This window comes from Anabrus simplex, chromosome 2 (genome assembly GCF_040414725.1).
Source record: "Anabrus simplex isolate iqAnaSimp1 chromosome 2, ASM4041472v1, whole genome shotgun sequence".
In the NCBI taxonomy this organism is placed as follows: Eukaryota; Metazoa; Arthropoda; class Insecta; order Orthoptera; family Tettigoniidae; genus Anabrus; species Anabrus simplex.
The window spans coordinates 690164957-690186196 of record NC_090266.1 but is presented as its reverse complement, the minus strand read 5'-3'; the positions used below and the strand labels follow the sequence as shown (position 1 = coordinate 690186196).

General features: G+C 40.6%; 1 protein-coding gene across 1 annotated transcript in view; it reads left to right on the top strand.

The window, feature by feature from the left end:
• Positions 1 to 21240, top strand: part of CtsL4 (Cathepsin L4) — a 138057-nt gene that overhangs the window by 45824 nt on the left and 70993 nt on the right. Inside the window, exon 3 of the mRNA XM_067139357.2 lies at positions 7994 to 8110. Within this exon, the coding sequence (XP_066995458.2) occupies positions 7994 to 8110 (117 nt within the window). The remainder of the gene's footprint in view (positions 1 to 7993; positions 8111 to 21240) is intronic.

Here is a 21240-nt window from a genome sequence, read left to right as displayed (position 1 = left end):
GGATCTCCTCAAGGATTTGACCCGTGTTAGAAATGCTTACAGGAAAATATGGCAAAGATTTAGGGACCCAACTGACCGGGTGGAATACCTGGAACTAGCCGGGGAAGTACGAAATCGATTGCTGGAAAGAAAGATTGAAAAATGGGAGGAAACTTGCTGTAATCTGTTAGAAAAGGAGTCAGATCGCGAATTTTGACGTATTCTGTCAGAAAACGAGTCAGATCGCGAATTCCGGCAGATTATATATAAAACAATAAGCATTCAATTCTAGATTTCAGTATAATACCGTAGCGAAGCACGGGTAACTTGCTAGTATGTAATATAAGGGAACAAAGTGTGATGACTCTGTGTTGTTTCCCATTCACCCTTGCATTGGGTGACTAACGTTTTTAAAATTTCAAAATTTCGCAAATCTTGTCTCGGCCTTAAATGTTTCTCCTTTAGTCACATCTTGTAATATAAAATTTGCCTCTGTATCCTTGGGCCATAAGCCCTCAAGAGTGCAACCGTTTCGCCTCCTTCATTTTGTTAATGGCCGGTTATATGCCACCGTTTCCTTTTTCCATTAGGGCCACGTAGTATGGGAAATTATGCCCTTGTTTATTCGGTAACTGTTTCTGCGTCTTGTTCCCTTTAGGAACAGTGCTTAATGTTAATGTAATTGTGGAGTGATTGATGAACCCTCTAAAGCGAGTTCACTCGGTGGGTTTCCTAGTGTAATTTCTGTGTATCAATGGAAATTGACTGCCTCTGCGAGGCCAGATTACGCATTTTTGGTGCTCAGACTCCTGAGTAGTGTACCTTCCTGGAGCAAACCGTGATCTTGCTAAATATTGTCCTTGTCAAGATCAATAATGCTTTTTTCTATATAAATTAACTGCCTAGCAATTATTACTAGTTTTTGTACCTGATTTTTGGACTTCTAAGTCCCCGATATTGTTAGAGGTGACGAGCTCATTAATAACTTGTTATATTGTATGTTATTCATTCAGATTTTCTATCTCTCAATTTCAAACTTGAAAAAAAGGAAAAGAAAGAAATGATCCAAATTTGTTGTGTTAAGTTCTGCTCTAGTTAAATCCTTGTCCACCAATCCAACCCAGGCGCTTCTTATCCTTGTGTGAACCACGGAAATTCCCTAACAGATGTTAGCAGAGCATGTTTGAATGGGTCTAGACAGAGCCCCTTTTGACTCTGTTGGATTTGAACACTAGAAATATTTCGTTTTTCCTATTTTTCAAAATTTTGTCAAAACTTCATTCATCATGTCTGGCCCCAGAGAGGTTCTTGCTTCTTGGTATTTGCGCAAGGAAGAGATTATTTATGAATTAGCAATTAGAAACGTTGAATCCGGCGGCACGTTTCGACAGATGCGTCTAGATTAATGGATTCTTTAGAGATACGTAGTTTTATTCCTGTTTATGGAGAGAAGGAAGTTTGTGAGGCTTTAACGTTCGCCACCAATTTAGCTGATCTTGCATCTGTTGCTAGATTTTTGGAAGGAAGTGAGCCCTCCGGTAACCAACTTATACTTGTTCAGGCCGGGCTCTTTCACTTTTATAATAGAGTGGGGGATCTGTTTCCTCTTGAGTTGAGCAAAGAACATTGCAGTATGGCTAATTCATTATGCCAAAATATATCTGAGCTGTCTAGTAAAGTGAACCAATTGTTGTCTGGGTTTGTTAGTGGGAAGAGTGAATATGTTGCCCCATTAACTATGAATACGGAAGAGGATGCGAATGAGTCTTCAGATAGTGGGGAATCGGTTGAGCAACAAGCTTCTGGCCCATCTGAATAGGAGGCCAATACTGTCGGCAATCCACAACAACTTCCACCATTTTCATTAGTAATGCCGCTTTCGAAGCACCTCACCCTCCGGCTGCCTGTTCGGTAATATCCCCAGGCTTTAGCAGTTTACCCCATAATTTAGGCATGTTGCTTAAAGGGATTTCTACATTTTCTCTCAACTCCACTAATGATGTAATTTCCTTCTTAAGATTTCTTGTAGAATTCCAGGACCATGCTTTGTTGTTTGTCCTGCCACACTCCCAAATTTTACAAATATTCTATTCCTAAACCGTTGGTGTTTTAGCAGACAAAATCGTTAAATCTATATCAGAAAGAAGTTCCGCTGAAGTTTTCCATGCACACTTGTTGACTAACTTTATCCCTGCGAGAGCCCTGTCATTAATTCAGAGTGCAAAGGCTAAATGAAACTCTAGCTCAATTTATTCAGCATATTAAGTTCTATACTGGGGTGTTGCCCTTGCACTATTCTGAAGGTCAAATAGTACAGACCATTATTGAAGGAATTTGTCCATCTTACCACTCATTTTTGTGTTTTGCTTCTGCCTTCACACGTTAAGGGAACTTGAGGCAATGTCTGATTCTGCGGAGGGAGTGAAATATGTCGACACACTGAGCGTTGCACGCAACCCACCATCTTCTAATATTTATCGGCCACCCCTCGTAAGACTTTCAGTCCCCGCAAATGTTATGCTTGTGGGTCTGCGGACCATTTAAAGAAATACGTGTCCTCTATTAGATACCAAAAGTTCTAAAAATAGATCGTCGGCTTCTTCAGGCTTTTACAAATGTAGTTCATTTACACACTTGGGAAGGATTGTAACCTAACGAATATTACACCTTCTTGTTCTACCTCTGGTAATACTAGTGACAGAATTAGACTACAATGTCGCCGGCTGAGTACTCATCGCTGTCTGTATCTCCAGGCTCAGCCCAGTTTAAACCTGATGATACTATTTCACGTACTGAGGAAGACCGTAAAAAACTTTACTCGAAGGTCCTAGAGAATGCTTGAAAATTGCTTCTGATGCTCCAGGATTTGTGCCCTTCCTCAAAATTGAAATAAACAACGAACCTGTTACTGCACTCTTAGATTCCGGAAGTATTGTGTCCATCATTTCAAAAGAATGATATTCTAAGTTAAAGATCTGTTTAAATTTCCCGAATGTGTTGCTTCCAGTGTAAAATGTGTTTAGGCAAACTTTTCTCCTTTAGAAATTTTAGGATTCATTCATGCAAAAATTCGTAGGTCTAAGTTTACCTGGAAATTTATGTTATTCGTTGCTCGAAGTTTGTCATGCCCTGTGATATTAGGGACAGAATTCATGTCGCATTCAGTCATTGTGCTTGATCTTCAAAGGAAATCATGCACTTTCAAGTTCGATAGTTATTTTCATATGCCCATTTTGCAGTGTAATTCCGCATCAAGTTCGCGTGTTTCGCCTCCTCAGAGTGAGATGACGTTAGACCCTGTGAATCTACCTGAGGATCAGGCTACCTGCATTCGTAAATTATGACAGTCATTTTTCGATGTGTTTTGGGAAAATCTAAGTGTGAATGACTTAATTGAATACTAGATAGAGGTTACAGATTCGATCCCCGTAAGACTTCCGCCTTAAATGTTGTCTCCGCCTAAGATGAAGGCTCTCAAAGAAATTACGGACAAGATGTTGCGCGATGGTATCTTTCGATCCTCTACGTCGGCGTATCCTTCACCTATTTCCCTTGTGCCAAAACCACAAGGCGGCTTCAGGCCAGTAGTTGATTACAGGGCGTTGAACCGTAGGATTGTGCTCCTCTTCCCGACTTGCATTCATGCTTCTCTTGGTTTCGTACCGCTAAATTCTTCACCATCTTAGATCTCAACCAATCCCATATTCAGATACCTCTTACGGAAGAATCGAAACATCTTACTGTTTTCGCTACCGACTGGAATCTGTACGAATAGAACCGCGTGCCTTTGGAGCTCCCTAAGAGCGCGGTGGTTTTTACTACATTGTTAGGTAGTGTTTTCTTTGATACAGAGTTTCAGTAGACCAATCGAGAATGCAGGCTATCCATAATTTCAAACCACTCAAAGATGTTAAAAGGGTTGCTAAATTGATAGGTATGGTAAACTTCTTTAGAAAATTCATCCCATACTTCGTTAACCGGGTGGCACCCATGACTCTTCTTCGCAGGAAAGGTGTCAAATTCTAATGTGGCCCTTCTCAAGAAGCCGCTTTCGAGGATCTCAAATTATCCCTCTGCAATGCCCGTCTTGGCCATGCCGCATTTTTCCAGGAAGTTCATTGTACAGACCGACGCACCTTCATTTGCTGTCGCTGTGGTTCTTTTACGGGAATCTCAACTCGGAAGGCGGCTCAGCGCCTATGCGACTCGTACCTTGTCACCTCAAGAAGCAAAATATTCCATATATGAATTAGAGGAACATGCGGTACTCTTTGCCTTAAAAAATTCCGCCTTTACATAGATCATGTCAAGTTTGAATTAGAAAAGGACAATTAGGTTCTAAGCTGGTGCCGGGCACATCGCTCGCTGGGCTGTCAGAATTTCAGCATTAGAATTTTACGTGCGACACATTCGGGGATCTGAGAATGTGGTCGCAGATTGGTTAAGAAGAATGTTTTTGAAAGTTCTTCTGTTTCCGAGGAAGGCCCTCCGCCTTCTCTCCCCGCACCTTCGGGTGTAAGCGTCATTCTTACTGATGCCCCTATGTTATACTATAACATAGCTAAATACTAACGTGAAAATCCGGTGCTAGCTCCCATCATTGAAACCCTTTCTTCTGGGAAACATGTCCCTTATGTACTGAGGAACTGGATCCTGCGTTGCCCATCAAGGGATTATCAAAAGATGAAATATTTTCCCATCAATTCTAGTACATATGATCTTCAAATATTACCACGAGACCCCATTAGGGGCTTATCTGGCCATCTAGAAAACCAGAGAGAAGATAAGGGAACTGTTCACCTGGAAAGGAAAGGGCGACGAAATTAAGGAATTGGTTAAAGCATGTAAAGTTTGTCAGATTAGCAAGCCCACGTTATTTACCAAAGTAGGACTGTTGTCATCGCACCAAGCCTCTCACCCAATGGAGCGATTGTATACTGATTATGTGGGACCCTTCCCCCAATCTAAAGGGAAAGGGAATAAATTCATTCTTTTGTGTGTGGATGGTTTTACTAGATTTTCACGGTTGTGCCATTGCACAAACTATCATTCCTTCTCTCAATTCGATATTTGCATCTTTTGGACAATGTCAGTATATTGATTCCGATAACGTTAAGGATTTCACATCCAATTTATTTAGTAAGTTCTTTTTCGATCTCTCTCTTTCTCACGTCACTACGTCGGCATACTACCAACAGCCACCTCTGGCTGAGCGGGTGAATCGAAATCTTCGATCAGCCCTTATTGCCTTCCACCATGAAGATCATTCTCGTTGGGACACATCCTTGCATTGGTTATCGTTAGGTTTTTACTCGGCCGTTCATGAGTCCAACAAGATTTCGCAATTTCTCTTATGTTTAAGTTCGTCCCAAACACTCCATTGTTCAAGTCAAATGTATGGTCTATCAATGAGTTCTTACCAGAGACAATAGATCCAGAGAATATTCGGGATCTATGGAGGAAAGCTAAAAATAATCTTACGGCCTCTCATAAGGGAATGAAAATGAGGCATGACTGTGGAAGAAAACCCATTAATTTAAAAGTTGGAGATCTGGTCATGATTAAAAATTTGTTCCAGCAGGCAAACTTGCTTCCAGGTTTCATGGACGTTGCATTATTTTAGATTTCCTCATTCCCGTCACCCTGCTGGTTAGTAATCCGAAGACTGAAAGGTTTCTCGTGTTCACCTGTCTCAAGTAAGGGCTGTGTGAAGGCCTTTCTCATTGTTTCTTAAAAGCGGTTAACTTGCAGAATTAATTATATTTCTTTCTTTAGTGTACTATATTAGTATAAGTTTAAGTATTATTGGAAGTAAAGATAAGGAGGCATTCTAATCCTTTTGATTATCAAAAGTTATGTATGTAAACTAGTATTTATTCACATGTTTAAGTTGCAATCTAAGTAAAATTTTGTCTCGTTATAAAAATGTATTTGTAAAGACCTTCCCTTCTCTAATTTCTGCGTATTCTGCCATAAGCCGCCCCTGCCTCCAAACGCGACCAGAAACACCGTGTTGACCCTCTCCAAAGTCGCTAGCCTTGATCTGCAGTCTACATGTAGCGTCTTCGAACAACAGTTACTTCCGCCACAAAATGTGCATTTTACAGTGCCCAACATTACATCAGAGTCCAAATGAAAACAACCTGGTAGAGGCCGGCGCGGGGTATGAGCCCGCCTCGTTCCGACTACGACTCCAGAAACACTACCTCCTTTGGGCCTGTCATCGTGGGAAGATGCTGGGGGGCAGGACTCAACTTCCCACTCTATCTATGGACGGGACCTTACGATTTGGACTCGGGAGGCCATCACCTCGGCTTCAGCCCTCACCGTATAGAAAGAATGATATCTCAGAGTACTTAAGGGGCCCGAGCGTCCCCATCCAGACATCGGCAGCGGCGGCCGCTCATGCCCTCAACCCTGGGCACTACAGCCCGGATTTGGACTAATTCAGGTGCTGGTATTAGAACAACTCGACTTAAAGAATCCAGAAATAACATACAGTAATGAACTCTGAAACAAGATATATTCCAGCTTATCTATGCATTCCTCCACAGCAATGTGCTAATATACCCAAGATTTCATAGCTGTTCATCCATTGTAAACCAGGCGATTATTGGCCGTACGATTTGGAGCGCGCAGCTGTGACTTTGCATCCGGGAGATAGTGGGCTCGAACCCCACTGTCGGCAGTCCTGAAGACGGTTTTCCGTGGTTTCCCATTTTCACACCAGACAAATGCTGGGGCTGTACCTTAATTAAGGCCACGGCCGCTTCCTTCCCATTCCTAGGACTTTCCTATCCCATCGTCGCCATAAGACCTATCTGTGTCGGTGCGACGCAAAACAAATAGCAAAAAAGGAAATAGCATCCATTGCAAAACCTTAGGGAGTGGAGGTCTCTACCAGGGGTACACCTTCCGTGGCTATTTAAACTGCGCGCCTTCTCTAGGGCCATCTATGCCAACAGACTTGAACTTGTGAGCTCCCAGAAACCTTCGTCTTCTACAATTTGATGTCTCTACCATCGATTTAGTTGCTCCCTCTTCTGAACTAAAGATTAACTACTGGATAGAGTAATATTCATTTCTGAAGTTGGCAAACCTTTTTTCCTGAGGATGGCTTTGTTTATGTACCGAAGTTGTCAACACCTTAGCTGGTCCCTCCTCGATTGTAATCTACCTTTCACATACTTGGAAATATGTTCTCTAGCCAATCAAAACCAGGGGTGTGTACAGGATAGGGCTTTAACACTTCTATAAGGAGTGCAGCTGTTTCGCCTCCTTTCATTTTGTTTATGGCCGGTTATGTGCAACCACTTCCTTTTTCCATTAAGGGCATGTAGTATGGGCAATTATACCCCATGTTAATTCGGTAACAGTTTCTGCGTCTTGGTTTCCTTCAGGAGCAGTACAGTACTTAATATTATTGCAATTGTGGAGTGATTGATGAACACGTGGTAGGCGGTTTGCAACACGAGAGGACATTGCTAATGCTGTGCGCCAACAGGTGACCCGATTCACACATGGTGCGGCAAATGCTGAGGCAGATGGTACTCAACGCCTCCCACATCGTTGGCAGCGTGTGGTGTCAGTCGCAGGGGACTACTTTGAGGGTCTTTAGGCCCTGGTTTGTCATGTCAACTTTATGAGTACTGTGTTGTCATTCTTTTGCACTGGGAAGGCCATATTGCCCAGTATACTACCGTAATAAATTAGTGTGTTACGGTATTTCAGTGCTATTCATTGTTCATACATGTAGTTAACACCTTTTCCTTTCGTCTGTATATGTCACATTTTCCAACCGGACTGGTTCCTTCAAGAAAAAAATAGTTGCCATGACTTTTACCCCAACCCTCGTATTTGTATGTATAGTTCTGATAGACAGCTTAATTGACTTGTAAGGTTCCTTGATTTACTTCAGTAATAGTTTATGTTCTGCATGGAACAGACCTGTTTAAATGGCATAGGAGTTGACACGATCCTCAATGTTTCTATTTAAGAATTTCTTCTGTTTCAGGATGTTACGCAATATTTAAGAAAAATGGTGCGTCTAAGAAAAAGCCGTAAGAGACGCACAGGAGAGGATATAATAACTGACTTCAATCCTGCTGATCACCCAGATGTTCCAGAAGAGGTAGGCCTGTGGAAAGAACTAATTACAATGAACTGTATACATATTTGTAAGCATGTTCTTCTCATAAAGGACTAGAGATTGCAAAGGAAACCAGTTTGATCTACAAAAGGCTTACGAGTCGTTTGTTGCCGTCGTTGTTGATGCTGCTGCTTTTTCACAAGAGGGGAGTGGGTCAATTTATAACATATAGCCCCGTTTACTTAATGAATGTTTACAGAGCGGAGTGGCCGCGTGTGTTTACGCGCTACGGCTGCGGAGCCAAGCTCTGCATTCCGGAGAGGAGTGGGTTTTCTGTGTGTATCCCATTTTCACTTCCAAACAATTGCCGGGTCAGTTCCTATTCATAGGCCACAGCCGATTCCTTCCATTTCTTTACTCAATTTCATTCACTATCATTCATTTCATCAGCTTCTGAACTGAGGTTGACGTCAGGAAGGGCAACCAGCCGTATACATATGTCATATAAGTTTATTTCACCTATCGAGCGAGCGGATGCGTGGTTTGAATCACGTAACTGTCAGCTGGCATTTGGAAGATAGCCCTCAAGATGGTTTTCCGTTGTTTCTTATTTTCACGCTAGGCAAATGCTGGTGCTGTACCATAATTAAAGACACGGTCGTTTATTCCCTCTCCTAGCCCTTTCGTATCCCATAGTCACCATAAAACCTATATGTGTCGGTGCGACGTAAAACAAACTGTAAAGAAACTCATCTCACCCGATCACGGGACTAAGGGGTATAGAGGGTTATTCACCTAACATGTTACACGGAACTAACTTCTAAACCATTAAAGATATCGGCGTTCTATTTTCACATTCGTAAATGGTACGCAGGGTCTCGTAAAATAACGTGCTACTTAGTCTCATGGGGTGATTAATAACCAAGATATTGATACTAACTTCATATTTTTAAATGGAACGGCACAAATTCATACAACCGATTTGAAAGTTCATCTGCGTACAAGTTCAAATATGTAAGTATTTTCAAAATCGGACAATTACTTTTTGAGATATAAGTAAGAACATCATGAGCGGCTTGGCTTGCCGAATCAGACGGCGTGAAGTCGGGCAAGGACATATTGAGGTGCAATCTGCTTCCTGGCCTTGATTCCAGCCACAGAACGGATACCAGGCATGTACTGTAAACATAATGTGATGTACCGTAACATACCCTGGGTGTGCAACGTTATTGTATGAATGGCGAACACACAACAGGGAAGGGAGATTAAAGTTGTATTGTTTTGTTTTGACACGTAATAGGTTGCGCTCAGTTTAACGTTTTTTCTCACGGATGGGAATGGAAAGGATTTGGAAAGGAAGTCGGCCGTGGCCTATCACAAAGGTATTTGCCTGGTGTTGAACATGGGACACCATGAAAATCACTTTCAGGTTGGGCGAGGCAGGACTCGAACCTACGCTCTCCCGAATGCACGATACTACAGTCGCGCTGGAGCTCTGCGGAGATTAATGCTTGTAAAATAAAACATAAATAATAGTGTTGCTGCCATCTCACCACGATCAGCTCTGAACATTTGCTTTTCTAGAAGGAGCTCTTCCGGTGTTTTGTGTTATGTTTCTCAACTCATAGAGTAGAATGAACTGTACACTAAAACTAGTGAAAATTATAACTTTCGTTATGTTCCTTTCAAGGCAAAGTACTTATTTTATTCCTTTTAAACACATCGACCCTTTCTGTCCTGTCATGTGTTCGCCTGTCATACACACTTTCCAAACCCATCACATGTGTGCGAGGTGCTTACATGCCTGGCACCCATTCTGTGGCTGAACTCACTCCCAGGAAACTGCTTGCGCCTCAATATGTCCTTGCCCGACTTCACGGCGTCTGATGCGGCATGCAAAACAGTGCATGCTGTTCTTATTTATATCTCAAGAAGTAATTGTCCGATTTTGGAAATACTTACATATTTGAACTTGTACGTAGATGAACTTTTAAATCAGCTGAATGAATTTGTGCCGTTCTATTAAAAAATATGGAGTTAGTATCAATATCGCGGTTGTCAATCACGCTATGAGACTAAGTAGCACGCTATTTTACAAGACCCTGCATACCATTTACGAATATGAAAACGGAATGCTGATATCTTTAATCGTTTAGAACTTATTTCCGTGTAATGTGTTAGGTGAATAACCCTGTATATGCACAACACTTCCAATGCAGTTTTATGCAACCCGCAATATCAATTCCGTCCTGAAAACATATGCCCTGCTGGTGTGCTCACACAACACAACCGGATATATTGGTATTTACTGGCCTCACCATGATAGGATGTCGTAATATTATACTCGTATTAAATACTGGAAGGCATGCGTGTGCCTTCTAGAAGGTTCGAGTCGGGGGGGGGGGAGGATTCCGTACTTTTGAAATATTTGTTCAATATATAACACACGTAATGTATGTTAAATACCCTATTTCATGCAAATTGTGTGTGAGTGAATGTGTTTGTGGCCCTAAGAAGAACCGATTAGTTTACCAGGCCGGACACATACGGATCAGAAATAATAGGAACACAACTGTCCTGTCAATGTTTTATCGCAGCAAATTCTTGATGTGATGACCGTTTAGGTGTATGCATATTGGGGCCCGTCCTGCGCGCTGAAGCATTCCAGGAGTAATTGCTCGGCAGGCGTCCGTGATGAGTTGCCGGAGCTGGTCGGGGTTTTCCGGTGTTTGATTATAAACGCCGTTCTTCAAATGCCCACCACAAGACGAATTCTAACGGCGTTAAATCCGGTGATCTGACGGGCTAAGGAACAGGACCTACTCGTTCTATTTCCCTGACAGTTCCTCGTTCAGATGGTTACGAACGAGTCAAGTCGAATGTGGCGGAGCTCTATCCAGTTGCAAACACATCGTCAAATAATCCTGCAAGGGCACCTACTCCAGCAGCAGTGGGAGTTCCTGACGCAGAGAGTGCAGGTAGCGTGGGCCTGTCCAATTGCCCTCAAAAGTAAGGTCTAATAATAGCCCGTGGAGCTATTTGTGTAGCTCAAGGTGGTATGGGTAAAACGTTCATGCAGTATTCGCTAGACGGACGGCTGGCTCGTGCTCAACTGTTGTGTAATCGCCCTTGTACTGTTGTGTGGATTACGAGCTGCCTCCACAATGGCCTCTTCTGTTTCACCCGATGTAACGGGCATATCGTGGACGGATGGCTGCTTGGAAATCACGCCTGTTGTCCTTAGGCGTCTTTCAACACTACGGAGGAATTTCGTAGGAGCCGGGTGTCACCTGTCGGGATACTGTTCCTGGTACAGACGTAGTGCCTCGCACGCGTTTTGCCTTGCTTCCCCATAAATGAGGAGTATACCAACGTATTCCTCTGTGGAAAACATAACGAATGACAACAGTGATTACATTCAGGCCCTAACCAGCGAAGTATGTGCAGAACTCAAGGTGAATAACAGAGTCGTTCTACTGTTTGAATGTGGCAAACGTTGGCCTGTGTTTGCGAATTCAAACATCATACCGATGCAGAAATATTTCAATGATCCAGGATTCGAAGCGCCGGTGGCACATTCCGTCGATTGCTAGGCTAACGCCTAACCACATCTGCTACGCTACATTGCTGGAAAGATGCATACGCCATCCGATTTGGTGTTTAAGACATTAATTACTGCACTGTTACCTAGTGCTATGCATTGATTCCCCTCTTAGTTAAACCCCGTTACGAAGCACGACTTATAAAATAGTTACATGGTCAAAAGACGTCGCTACATGATTTCAAGGCGTCATGATTTGCGAGCGGACGATATAATTTGTCGGTAGGGTTCAGACTCGTGTCCAAAATGTGCTCACTGGACATTAGTACCATGCAGGGGAATAGCCATTTTATAACCATGTCAGAAGTTAGTTGGGTTTCATAAAACTACATTGGAAGTGGCGGCTGGATCACACGGAATTCAGTATCCAATGAGCACAATGCACACATATGCAGTATAGATATACTGTGTGCATGTGTGTGAACTTTTTCTTGTAACCTGTGTTACTATCGTGTTTTAACTTTGTGTGTACTTGTAATTAATGACGGCTAGGTTTGGGGGAGGAATATGACTTATTTTCCTGAAACTCCTGGGCGGGGGGGAACATAGACTTGAAACCAGGGTTCGCCATCTGGTTCTGTGCTGAGCTGTTCAGTTTAAGTCTCTCCAACTATAACCCACCTGTAGACGCTGTTATTCCACCGATCTTCTCCATCTCCTCTTCATCCCCTTTGTTCAACTGTACGACTTGTTTGGTGGTGTTGTCGTAAGATCTTCGCAATTTATGTCCAGTCCCCTGCCATTTCCTTATCTTGGTCTGCTGGTCGAAGGGCTGTTTACGTGATGTTTGCCAGAGTTACTCATTGGACACTATCTCTGGCCAGTGCATGCCTAGTATGTGTCTAAGACATTTGTTAACGAATGTCTGGTTCTTTCTTGTCAGCTGCTTCGTTACCTTCTAATTTTCACACGCATAAAGCAAAACAGACTTTTCATTGCTATTTAAGATGCGCAGTTTGTTTCTGTACGGAATTCTTTTGACTTCTATATGGTACGAAGCATCACGAAGGCGAGCTTAGCTTTGTTTATACGACTGGCAGCATCCACATTTGCAGCTCCATTAGCTGTTATAATGCTTCCCAGATAGTAGAAACTATCAACCCTTTCTGTGGTCTGCCCGTGTCCAGCTACCTGGAATGGTGCCGTGTTGCGATTCCTCTAGCGCATATCCGTCGTCTTCGTAGCGTTGATCTTCAGTCCAACTCTCTGTATCTCAGCCTTTAATTCTTTAAGAAGTTTAATTTTCATAAACTTAAAGCTGTGAGCCAGCAAACATATGCTATCAGCGAAATTCACGTCCTCGAGAGGTTGTGCAAGATTCCACTGTATACCCAACCTGCGGTTTACTACACGAGTCATGGCAGAGTCTAGATCCATAACGAGTACGAGAGGCGAGATGAGACATCCTTGTTTTACACCAGTGTACCCGTCAGTCGGTTCTGTCAGGAAACCTTCTGTTCAACCTGGCTTGTGCAGTTGTGATACATCTCCAATTCAAAATGATACATTTCTCAAGGCTGTCCAAATCTTAGACCTAATGATCCTGTTACAAGTCTTCTCAAAATTGACGAAAAACATGTAGAGGAATGGCTGATATTCCGTTTATTGTTCAGCTATTAATCGTAGAGCGTTGATCTGATCAGGACATGAGCGGTCCTCTCGGAAGCCTGTCTGTTTTCCGCAGTTTTTTGTCCATACAGTCTTTAATCCGATCCATGATGATATGTGCTAATATCTTACTATTGAAAGCAGAGTAATTCCGCACAATTATCACAGACAAGTAGTTTACCTCCGTTTGGAAGCTTTATTAACACTCCCTTATACCATTCCTTAGAAAGCTTTTCTCTTTCCCAAATGACTGTGAGCAGTGGAAGCAGAATATCTGCAATTTTAGTGGGATCTACTTTAAAAGTTTCAGGGATTACGTTGTAACTTTGCTATTTCTTAAGTGATTTGTTGTCTTTGATTACCTCCTGTTCGGCCGGTGGGTCTCTCTGATCAATCAATCAATCAATCAATCAATCAATCAATCAATCAATCAATCAATCAATCAATCAATCAATCAATCAATCAATCAATCAATCAATCGATCAATCAATCAATCAATCAATCAATCAATCAATACTGCTCTGCATTTAGGATAGTCGCCCAGGTGGCAGATTCCCTATCTGTTGTTTTCCTAGCCTTTTCTTAAATGATTTCAAAGAAACTGGATACTTATTGAACATCTCCCTTGGTATGTTGTTCCAATCCCTAACTCCCCTTCCTATAAACGAATATTTGCCCCAATTTGTAATCTTGAATTCCAACTTTATCTTCATATTGTGATCTATTCTACTTTTAAAGACAATATTCAAACTTATTCGTCTACTCCACTGACAGCTCAGAACATACCACTTAGACGAGCAGCTCGTCTTCTTTCTCCCAAGTATTCTCAGCCCAAACTTTGCGTCACTTTTGCAACGCTACTCTTTTGTCGGAAATCACCCAAAACAAATCGAGCTGCTTTTCGTTGGATTTTTCCAGTTCTTGAATCAAGTGATCCTGGTGAGGGTCCCATACACTGAAACCATACTCTAGTTTGGGTCTTACCAGAGACTTATATGCCCTCTCCTTTACATCTTTACTACAACTCCTAACCACCCTCATAACCATGTGCAGAGACCTGTACCTTTATTTACAATCATATTTATGTGATTACCCCAATGAAGATCTTTCCTTATATTAACAGCTAGGTACTTACAGTGATCCTCATAAGGAACTTTCACTCCCTCAACGCAGTAATTAAAACTGAGAGGACTTTTCCTATTTGTGAAACTCACAACCTGACTTTTAACCCCGCTTATCAACATACCATTGCCTGCTGCCCATCTCACAACATTATCGAGGTCACGTTGCAGTTGCTCACAATCTTGTAACTTATTTATTACTCTATAGAGAATAACATCATCTGAAAAAGCCTTATCTATGATTCCACTTCTTTACTCATATCATTTATATATATAAGAAAACTTAAAGGTCCAATAATACTTCCTCGAGGAATTCCCCTCTTACATATTACAGGGACAGATAAAGATTCACCTAATCTAATTTTCTGAGATCTATTTTCTAGAAATATAGCAACCCATTCAGTCACTATTTTGTCTAGTCCAATTGCACTCATTTTTGCCAGTAGTCTCTCATGATCCACCCTATCAAGTGCTTTAGACAGGTCAATCGCGATACACTCATGTGACCTCCTGAATCCAAGATTGTGCCCTTTTAAAGGCACCCAATGCGGTGGTCTTCTTTCTTGATATGTGCGCCGGCTGCTCCTGAAAATAATGACATTTAGAAACACTTACCGCCTCATGTAGACTCTTCTTCCTCAGGGGTGGTGCGTCCTTGGATCCCTCGGGTTGATGGGCCACACGTCGATCGGGGGGGGGGGGGTGAGGAAATGAAAGATGGGGCAAACTAAACTATTAAATGACGGTACCCAAAGACTGAATTAAAATTTAAATAAATAAAATGGTTTATTTAACAAAATTTTTGCAAAGTGTGAAATTGAAAGTCAAATGGTGTAAAATAAAATAATGTGAAATGAAATTAAAATGTAAAAACAATTAAAAGATCTGCATTACGATAAGTTAATTATCTGCCTTAATAAATTTCGACTGAAGGTCGATTAGATTTAAGTATTCTGGAGTACATCGAACCACTGTCTCCATGACGATGACGTGACCACATTTAATCACTGGTCAGAAATACAGCCTAATTTGAATAAATGATTTACAATACCTTGGAAAATGTCCTCTCAAAATAAATTCAGTAATTAATTAATTAATTTGTTAATTCATCAAATTAACATTGACTTTAAGGTGTCTATCAAAGATTTAACCCACATTCAAATTTAGTTGGGAAACACCCAACTCTAAAATAATAGTAGAATACACTAACCGTGTGTAACAATAAGAGAAAAAGAGGGGAAAATAAAACAACCATGAACATGGTACTTTATCCGTTATATAACCTTCGCCACATATTTAAACTACTCGTGGCTGAAAACAAGAAAACTTATTGAACATCTAAGTGCTACCACCACTTATTTAGTTTGTTAAACCTTATTTACTTAACTGTGATAGTCTGGACGCTTAAAATACTTACTTACACACCGGGCGAGTTGGCCGTGCGCGTAGAGGCGCGCGGCTGTGAGCTTGCATCCGGGAGATAGTAGGTTCGAATCCCACTATCGGCAGCCCTGAAGATGGTTTTCCGTGGTTTCCCATTTTCACACCAGGCAAATGCTTAATTAAGGCCACGGCCGCTTCCTTCCAAATCCTAGGCCTTTCCTATCCCATCGTCGCCATAAGACCTATCTGTGTCGGTGCGACGTAAAGCCCCTAGCAAAAAAAAAATACTTACATTAATTAGGCCAAGTGCCTCAAGTTTACATCTCAAATGAAAGCGATTCCTTTACATCGTCAACTTTACCTAGTTTGCCGCTACGTTTTCATTGTGAATGCATATTTGTGTGGTACCAACTCTAGATGGAGGCAGATCCCATCGTATTTATGTGACTCATTTGCGGCATTTGTGATACAACTGGTTATTAAAGATCGCTTCATTTGCCTAACTGAAATGTAGTGGATTTCTAATGCTTGGTGATTACTGGCTGTCTTTTGGTATGAGCATACCACTACTATGGTTTTGATTATGAACTAATCGATGATCTCTTACCCTAACACATGAAATCTTATTTACATAAATGAATATGTCAATGGAGAAACACTGCTCCCAAGAAATACTGAAATTAAAATAACCTGACTACACCTATTTTATTTACATAAATAAAATCAAACATTATTCACGTATCAGATTCTAAAATAATACGGTGACAAAATATATACAAAGAAAGGATATCATAATAAAAATCTAGATCCCAAAAATCGCTGCTTAATAAAATTTAAAATAAAAATACGCAATATCGAAGTATAAAATATTACCTTGATTTAAGTAGCAAAATTATGTGAATTTGATGGCAATCTTCTAACCTCAGAGTAAAAATGTCTGGACATGACCCTATTCAATCTTTACGGACAATAATTATTGGTATTACATGTCTTCAATGATTATACATGACTGTCGAAACACACATTGATCGTTCGCTCTGTTCACAATTTACCTCGGACTCTTACTTGCATATTTTCCGAGCATCTATTTTCCCTGGAAAATATTTGAAGCAATACAGGCTTTCCACCTACAACCATTACACATGTCGTCGCATATTTAACACTCTCGGTTAAATTATTCATCTCTCAATTCTATTTATTCATCAATATTCTCGACGTAGTACCTCATAGTACGGCCTCGCTCATATCAGGCGGGCGAAATAACTGTGTCGTTCACACATCCATTTTTACGACATTATTCGGGACATGGTCCAAATATCACATTTTCCATTTCTCAACGCAGATCATCAGGGATATTACTATTACTTTGCTCGTTATTTTGATCATCCACCGTTTCACATATTATGAAATATCAGAGCTAACTTATCAATGGCTTCCTGTCACTAATTATTTAACTCAAGTAACGAGATTGCCTCTCAAAAACACGGCTATCGAAATGTGTAACCACGTTACATAAAGAAATTAACTTTTGCGTATCAACCAGATCGTCGCTAAGTACAAAGTATGAGAGCTACCGGAAACAGTCGTCTGAATAATGATTACATAACATGAAATAATAAACTGAATGCGCTAGCAGCAAAAGTAAACATTTAAACTAACATGGCGGCATCTACAAAATCAAAACGTCAACAAAAATATAACGCTCCTTACCATGTTATTATTATTATCCTCACTTTAAAAATCTGCACTGCACAGTATGTAAATTTCTTAGTAAAATAGGATTCTCATATGTCAAAATGACTTACTTCAAAATGATCCAGGAATAATATGAAAAACATTTACTTAAGGAAACTACGCAAATAACACTCGCTAACACTTATTTATTATTATTACTATTATTATTATTATTATTATTATTATTATTATTATTATTATGACCCTAATCTTTATAATTACTATTATTGTGACACTATGGCATTTATATTCCGAGTCGCCAAATATAATTGTCATAGTCTCACATTTAACTCAAAAATTAAAATGATATCAAACTATAATTAATACCATCCGATCCGTGAATTATTTACAATCCTATCTAAAATTCTAAACTACATTTTTGATCATCGATTGTCCATAGTCCTACCAATTTACATATTTACATTCTGCTCATTTACCTTATTTGTGCTGGAGGCAGGTCTGATCATTCTCCGGACTCCGTCATGATGAATTTAGTACTTCATCTTCAAGCTGATGGGGTTGTCCAAGAGGTCACACACGCAAACTTGATGCATTTTTACAATACCGTTGCACACGTCCATATTTATATTAGCACTCGCATTTTTAACACTCCTACGAAGAATATTCAATGACACTGCATTGAGCACCTGACGTGAAGTTGAAAGTCTGGACTCCGCTACCTGCCTAGCCTCCTGCTGTCGCCTCCTTCACCCCTCTCAGTTTGTTTGTGTAAAGGATTATTGGTTATTCACCTTCTCTGACCATAACACTGGACTCAAGGTCTTAGTGCGGCAGCATTCCACTTGTGAAAACAAAGTTTTTCTCCCTGTAACTAGCTTGACTAATTCTGCTCCCAAATACCTCACTTGCAATAATAGTTCTATGAGAGTGTGGAAAAATTTAAATGTAATGTTCCCAATGATGTGGAGAATTTTATAATAATCGTCCTTCAAAATATGACTTTTCCACCAAATATACAAGCTACACATGAACTAGGGAAAATGTTATGCAGCTACGTGTTACGACGAGATTCATTGTTCATCTCGGTCCTAGCACTTTAAGTTCATTCAAGGCAAGTGTTGAGAATATAACTACCATTGTCATTTGTTAATTTAATTGCCTGATTATCTCTGCATAAACTAAAGTTGAATAAAGTTTGTCAAAGTGTTCATTTCGGCTAATATATTACTCACACAAATAAATACATTACTCACTCGGATGCCAACTACTGTATAAGACACTGAAGATTCTTACAAGACTGCGAATTCTCACAGGACTGCGATTCACCACGAGACTGAAAGTTCGTACAAGACTGAAGATTCACCGCAAGACTGAGGTTCACTACACTGGTGTCGTCGTTTTTGTAAACAGTCCTCCCCCCACTTCGAAAATAGTTCTGTGGAAGGGATGTGGTGTAATAATCCTGCACTTGGGACCGATTTATCATACGTCCGTAGGTTAGAATTTTAGGAAATGTGTTCTAAACATTCCTAATCTTGGTCCGGTTTACGTGTTACATTGCGTTATGAGAAACGATCACAGGTTAATTTATACGAGGGCGCGCGTCACTGGCTCTATTTTCTACAAGAGTATGGCGCCTTCCCGCCATGACTGTTCATTTCCTGGGCGATACCACTCTTCCATGTAAAATTGAAAATTTCTTATTTAACGACTGATTAACCACACTTTTGAACTGATAAATCCTCAAATATTGTTTGGAAGTCAGGACACAATATTTCACAGCTACTTCGGGCACCAAATCGCGAGATACAAACTGTAGATTCCCGCTATGACAAGACATTAAAATTTGCAATTTTGTGATTGGCTGAGACGTTCGCGCTTTTAGTAGCTTGGATTCTTCCATTTTCTGTGAAGGGATGACGGACATTATTCGTTTCTCACTCGCTCTCCTGGGCAGGGCGCATTCCAACGTGCGGATTCACGTGGGAAGTTGATAGAAAGTTTCCGCTTCTCGTCGGCATCATAAGACATAATTGGACGTACCACTCAGGCTAGCTACTTCCTGTTCGTGCCTTAAGACGTATTCTGTGGATATGTTTTTAGTCTGAACGGCGACTGACTGTTGCTTTGTGAGACTGCAAGCTTTTCCCAGCCTACTGCAGTATTCCCATATGCGAATTATTAAACATTTAATTTATACATTCCTTATGCACATTCGCTTATGGGTGCAAGATATCTGCTATACTTTGCTGGAATCCTACACGTTGAACTTCAGTGGAATAACCTTTCCTAAAGCAAAACTGCTTTCTCTCGAACCAGTTATTAATTTCACCAACATGTCTAATATAATCAGAAAGAATGCATTCCTAAACCTTACATGCAATGCATGTCAAACTTACTGGCCTGTAAGTTTCAGCTTTATGTCTATCACCCTTTCCTTTATACACAGGAGCTATTATAGCAACTCTCTATTCATTGGGTATAACTCCTTCATGCAAACAATTTTCAAAATAAGTACTTCAGATATGGTACTATGTCCCAGCCCACTGTCTTTTTTATATCCCCAGAAATCTTATCTATTCCAGCCGCTTTTCTAGTTTTCAACTTTCGTATCTTACTGTCATTGTTGTCATACGTAAATTTTTATACCTCTTTAGTATTAGTCACCTACTCTATCTGGACATTATCCTTGCAACCAACAATCTTTGCATACTGCTGACTGAATACTTCCGCCTTTCGAAGATCCTTACATACACACTCCACTTGTTCATTAATGAGTCCTGGAATGTCCTACTTGGAACCTGTTTCTACCTTAAAGTACCTATACATACCGTACCCTTCCATTTATCACTAAAATGTGTATGACTGCCAATTATGCTTGCTATCATGTTACCCTTAGCTGACTTCTTTGCTAGATTCAATTTCCTAGTAACTTCCTTCAATTTCTCCTTACATCCACAGCCATTTCTAACTCTCTTTCTTTCCAATCTGCACCTCTTTCTCAGTATCTTTATTTCTCTATTATAATGGGGTGGGTCTTTACCATTCCTTAGCACCTTTAAAGGTACAAACCTGTTTTCACATTCCTCAACAATTGCTTTAAACCCATCCCAGAGTCTGTTTACATTTTTATTTACCGTTTTCCACTGAACATAGTTACTTTTTTAAACTCCCTCATGCCTGCTTTAACATCCATATGGTACCGCCTAATAGTCCTACTTTTAAGACCTTCCTTTCTATCACTTTTATTTTTAACTACGACAAAAACAGCTTCATGATCACTAATACCATCTATTACTTCAGTTTCTTTATAGAGCTCATCCGGTTTTATCAGCACCACATCCAGGATATTTTTCCCTCTAGTAGGTTCCATCACTTTCTGAATCAGCTGTCCTTCCCATTTTAGCTTATTTGCCATTTGTTGGTCATGCTTCCTGTCGTTCGCATTTCCTTCCCAATTAACATCTGGTAAATTCAGATCTTCCGCTACAATCACATTTCTTTCCAAGTCGTTTCCTACATAGATGATTATCTTATCAAATAATTCTGAATCCGTGTCAGTGCTACCCTTTCCCGGTCTGTACACTCCAAATATATCAAGTTGCCTATTACCTTTAGAAATGAGCCTTACACCTAGAATATCATGTTTCTCATCTTTAACTTTTTCGTAGCTTACACATTCTTCTTTCACCAGAATTAATACTTACCCTCCCACCATTCCTATCCTATCTCTACGATACACACTCCAGTTCCGTGAGAAAATT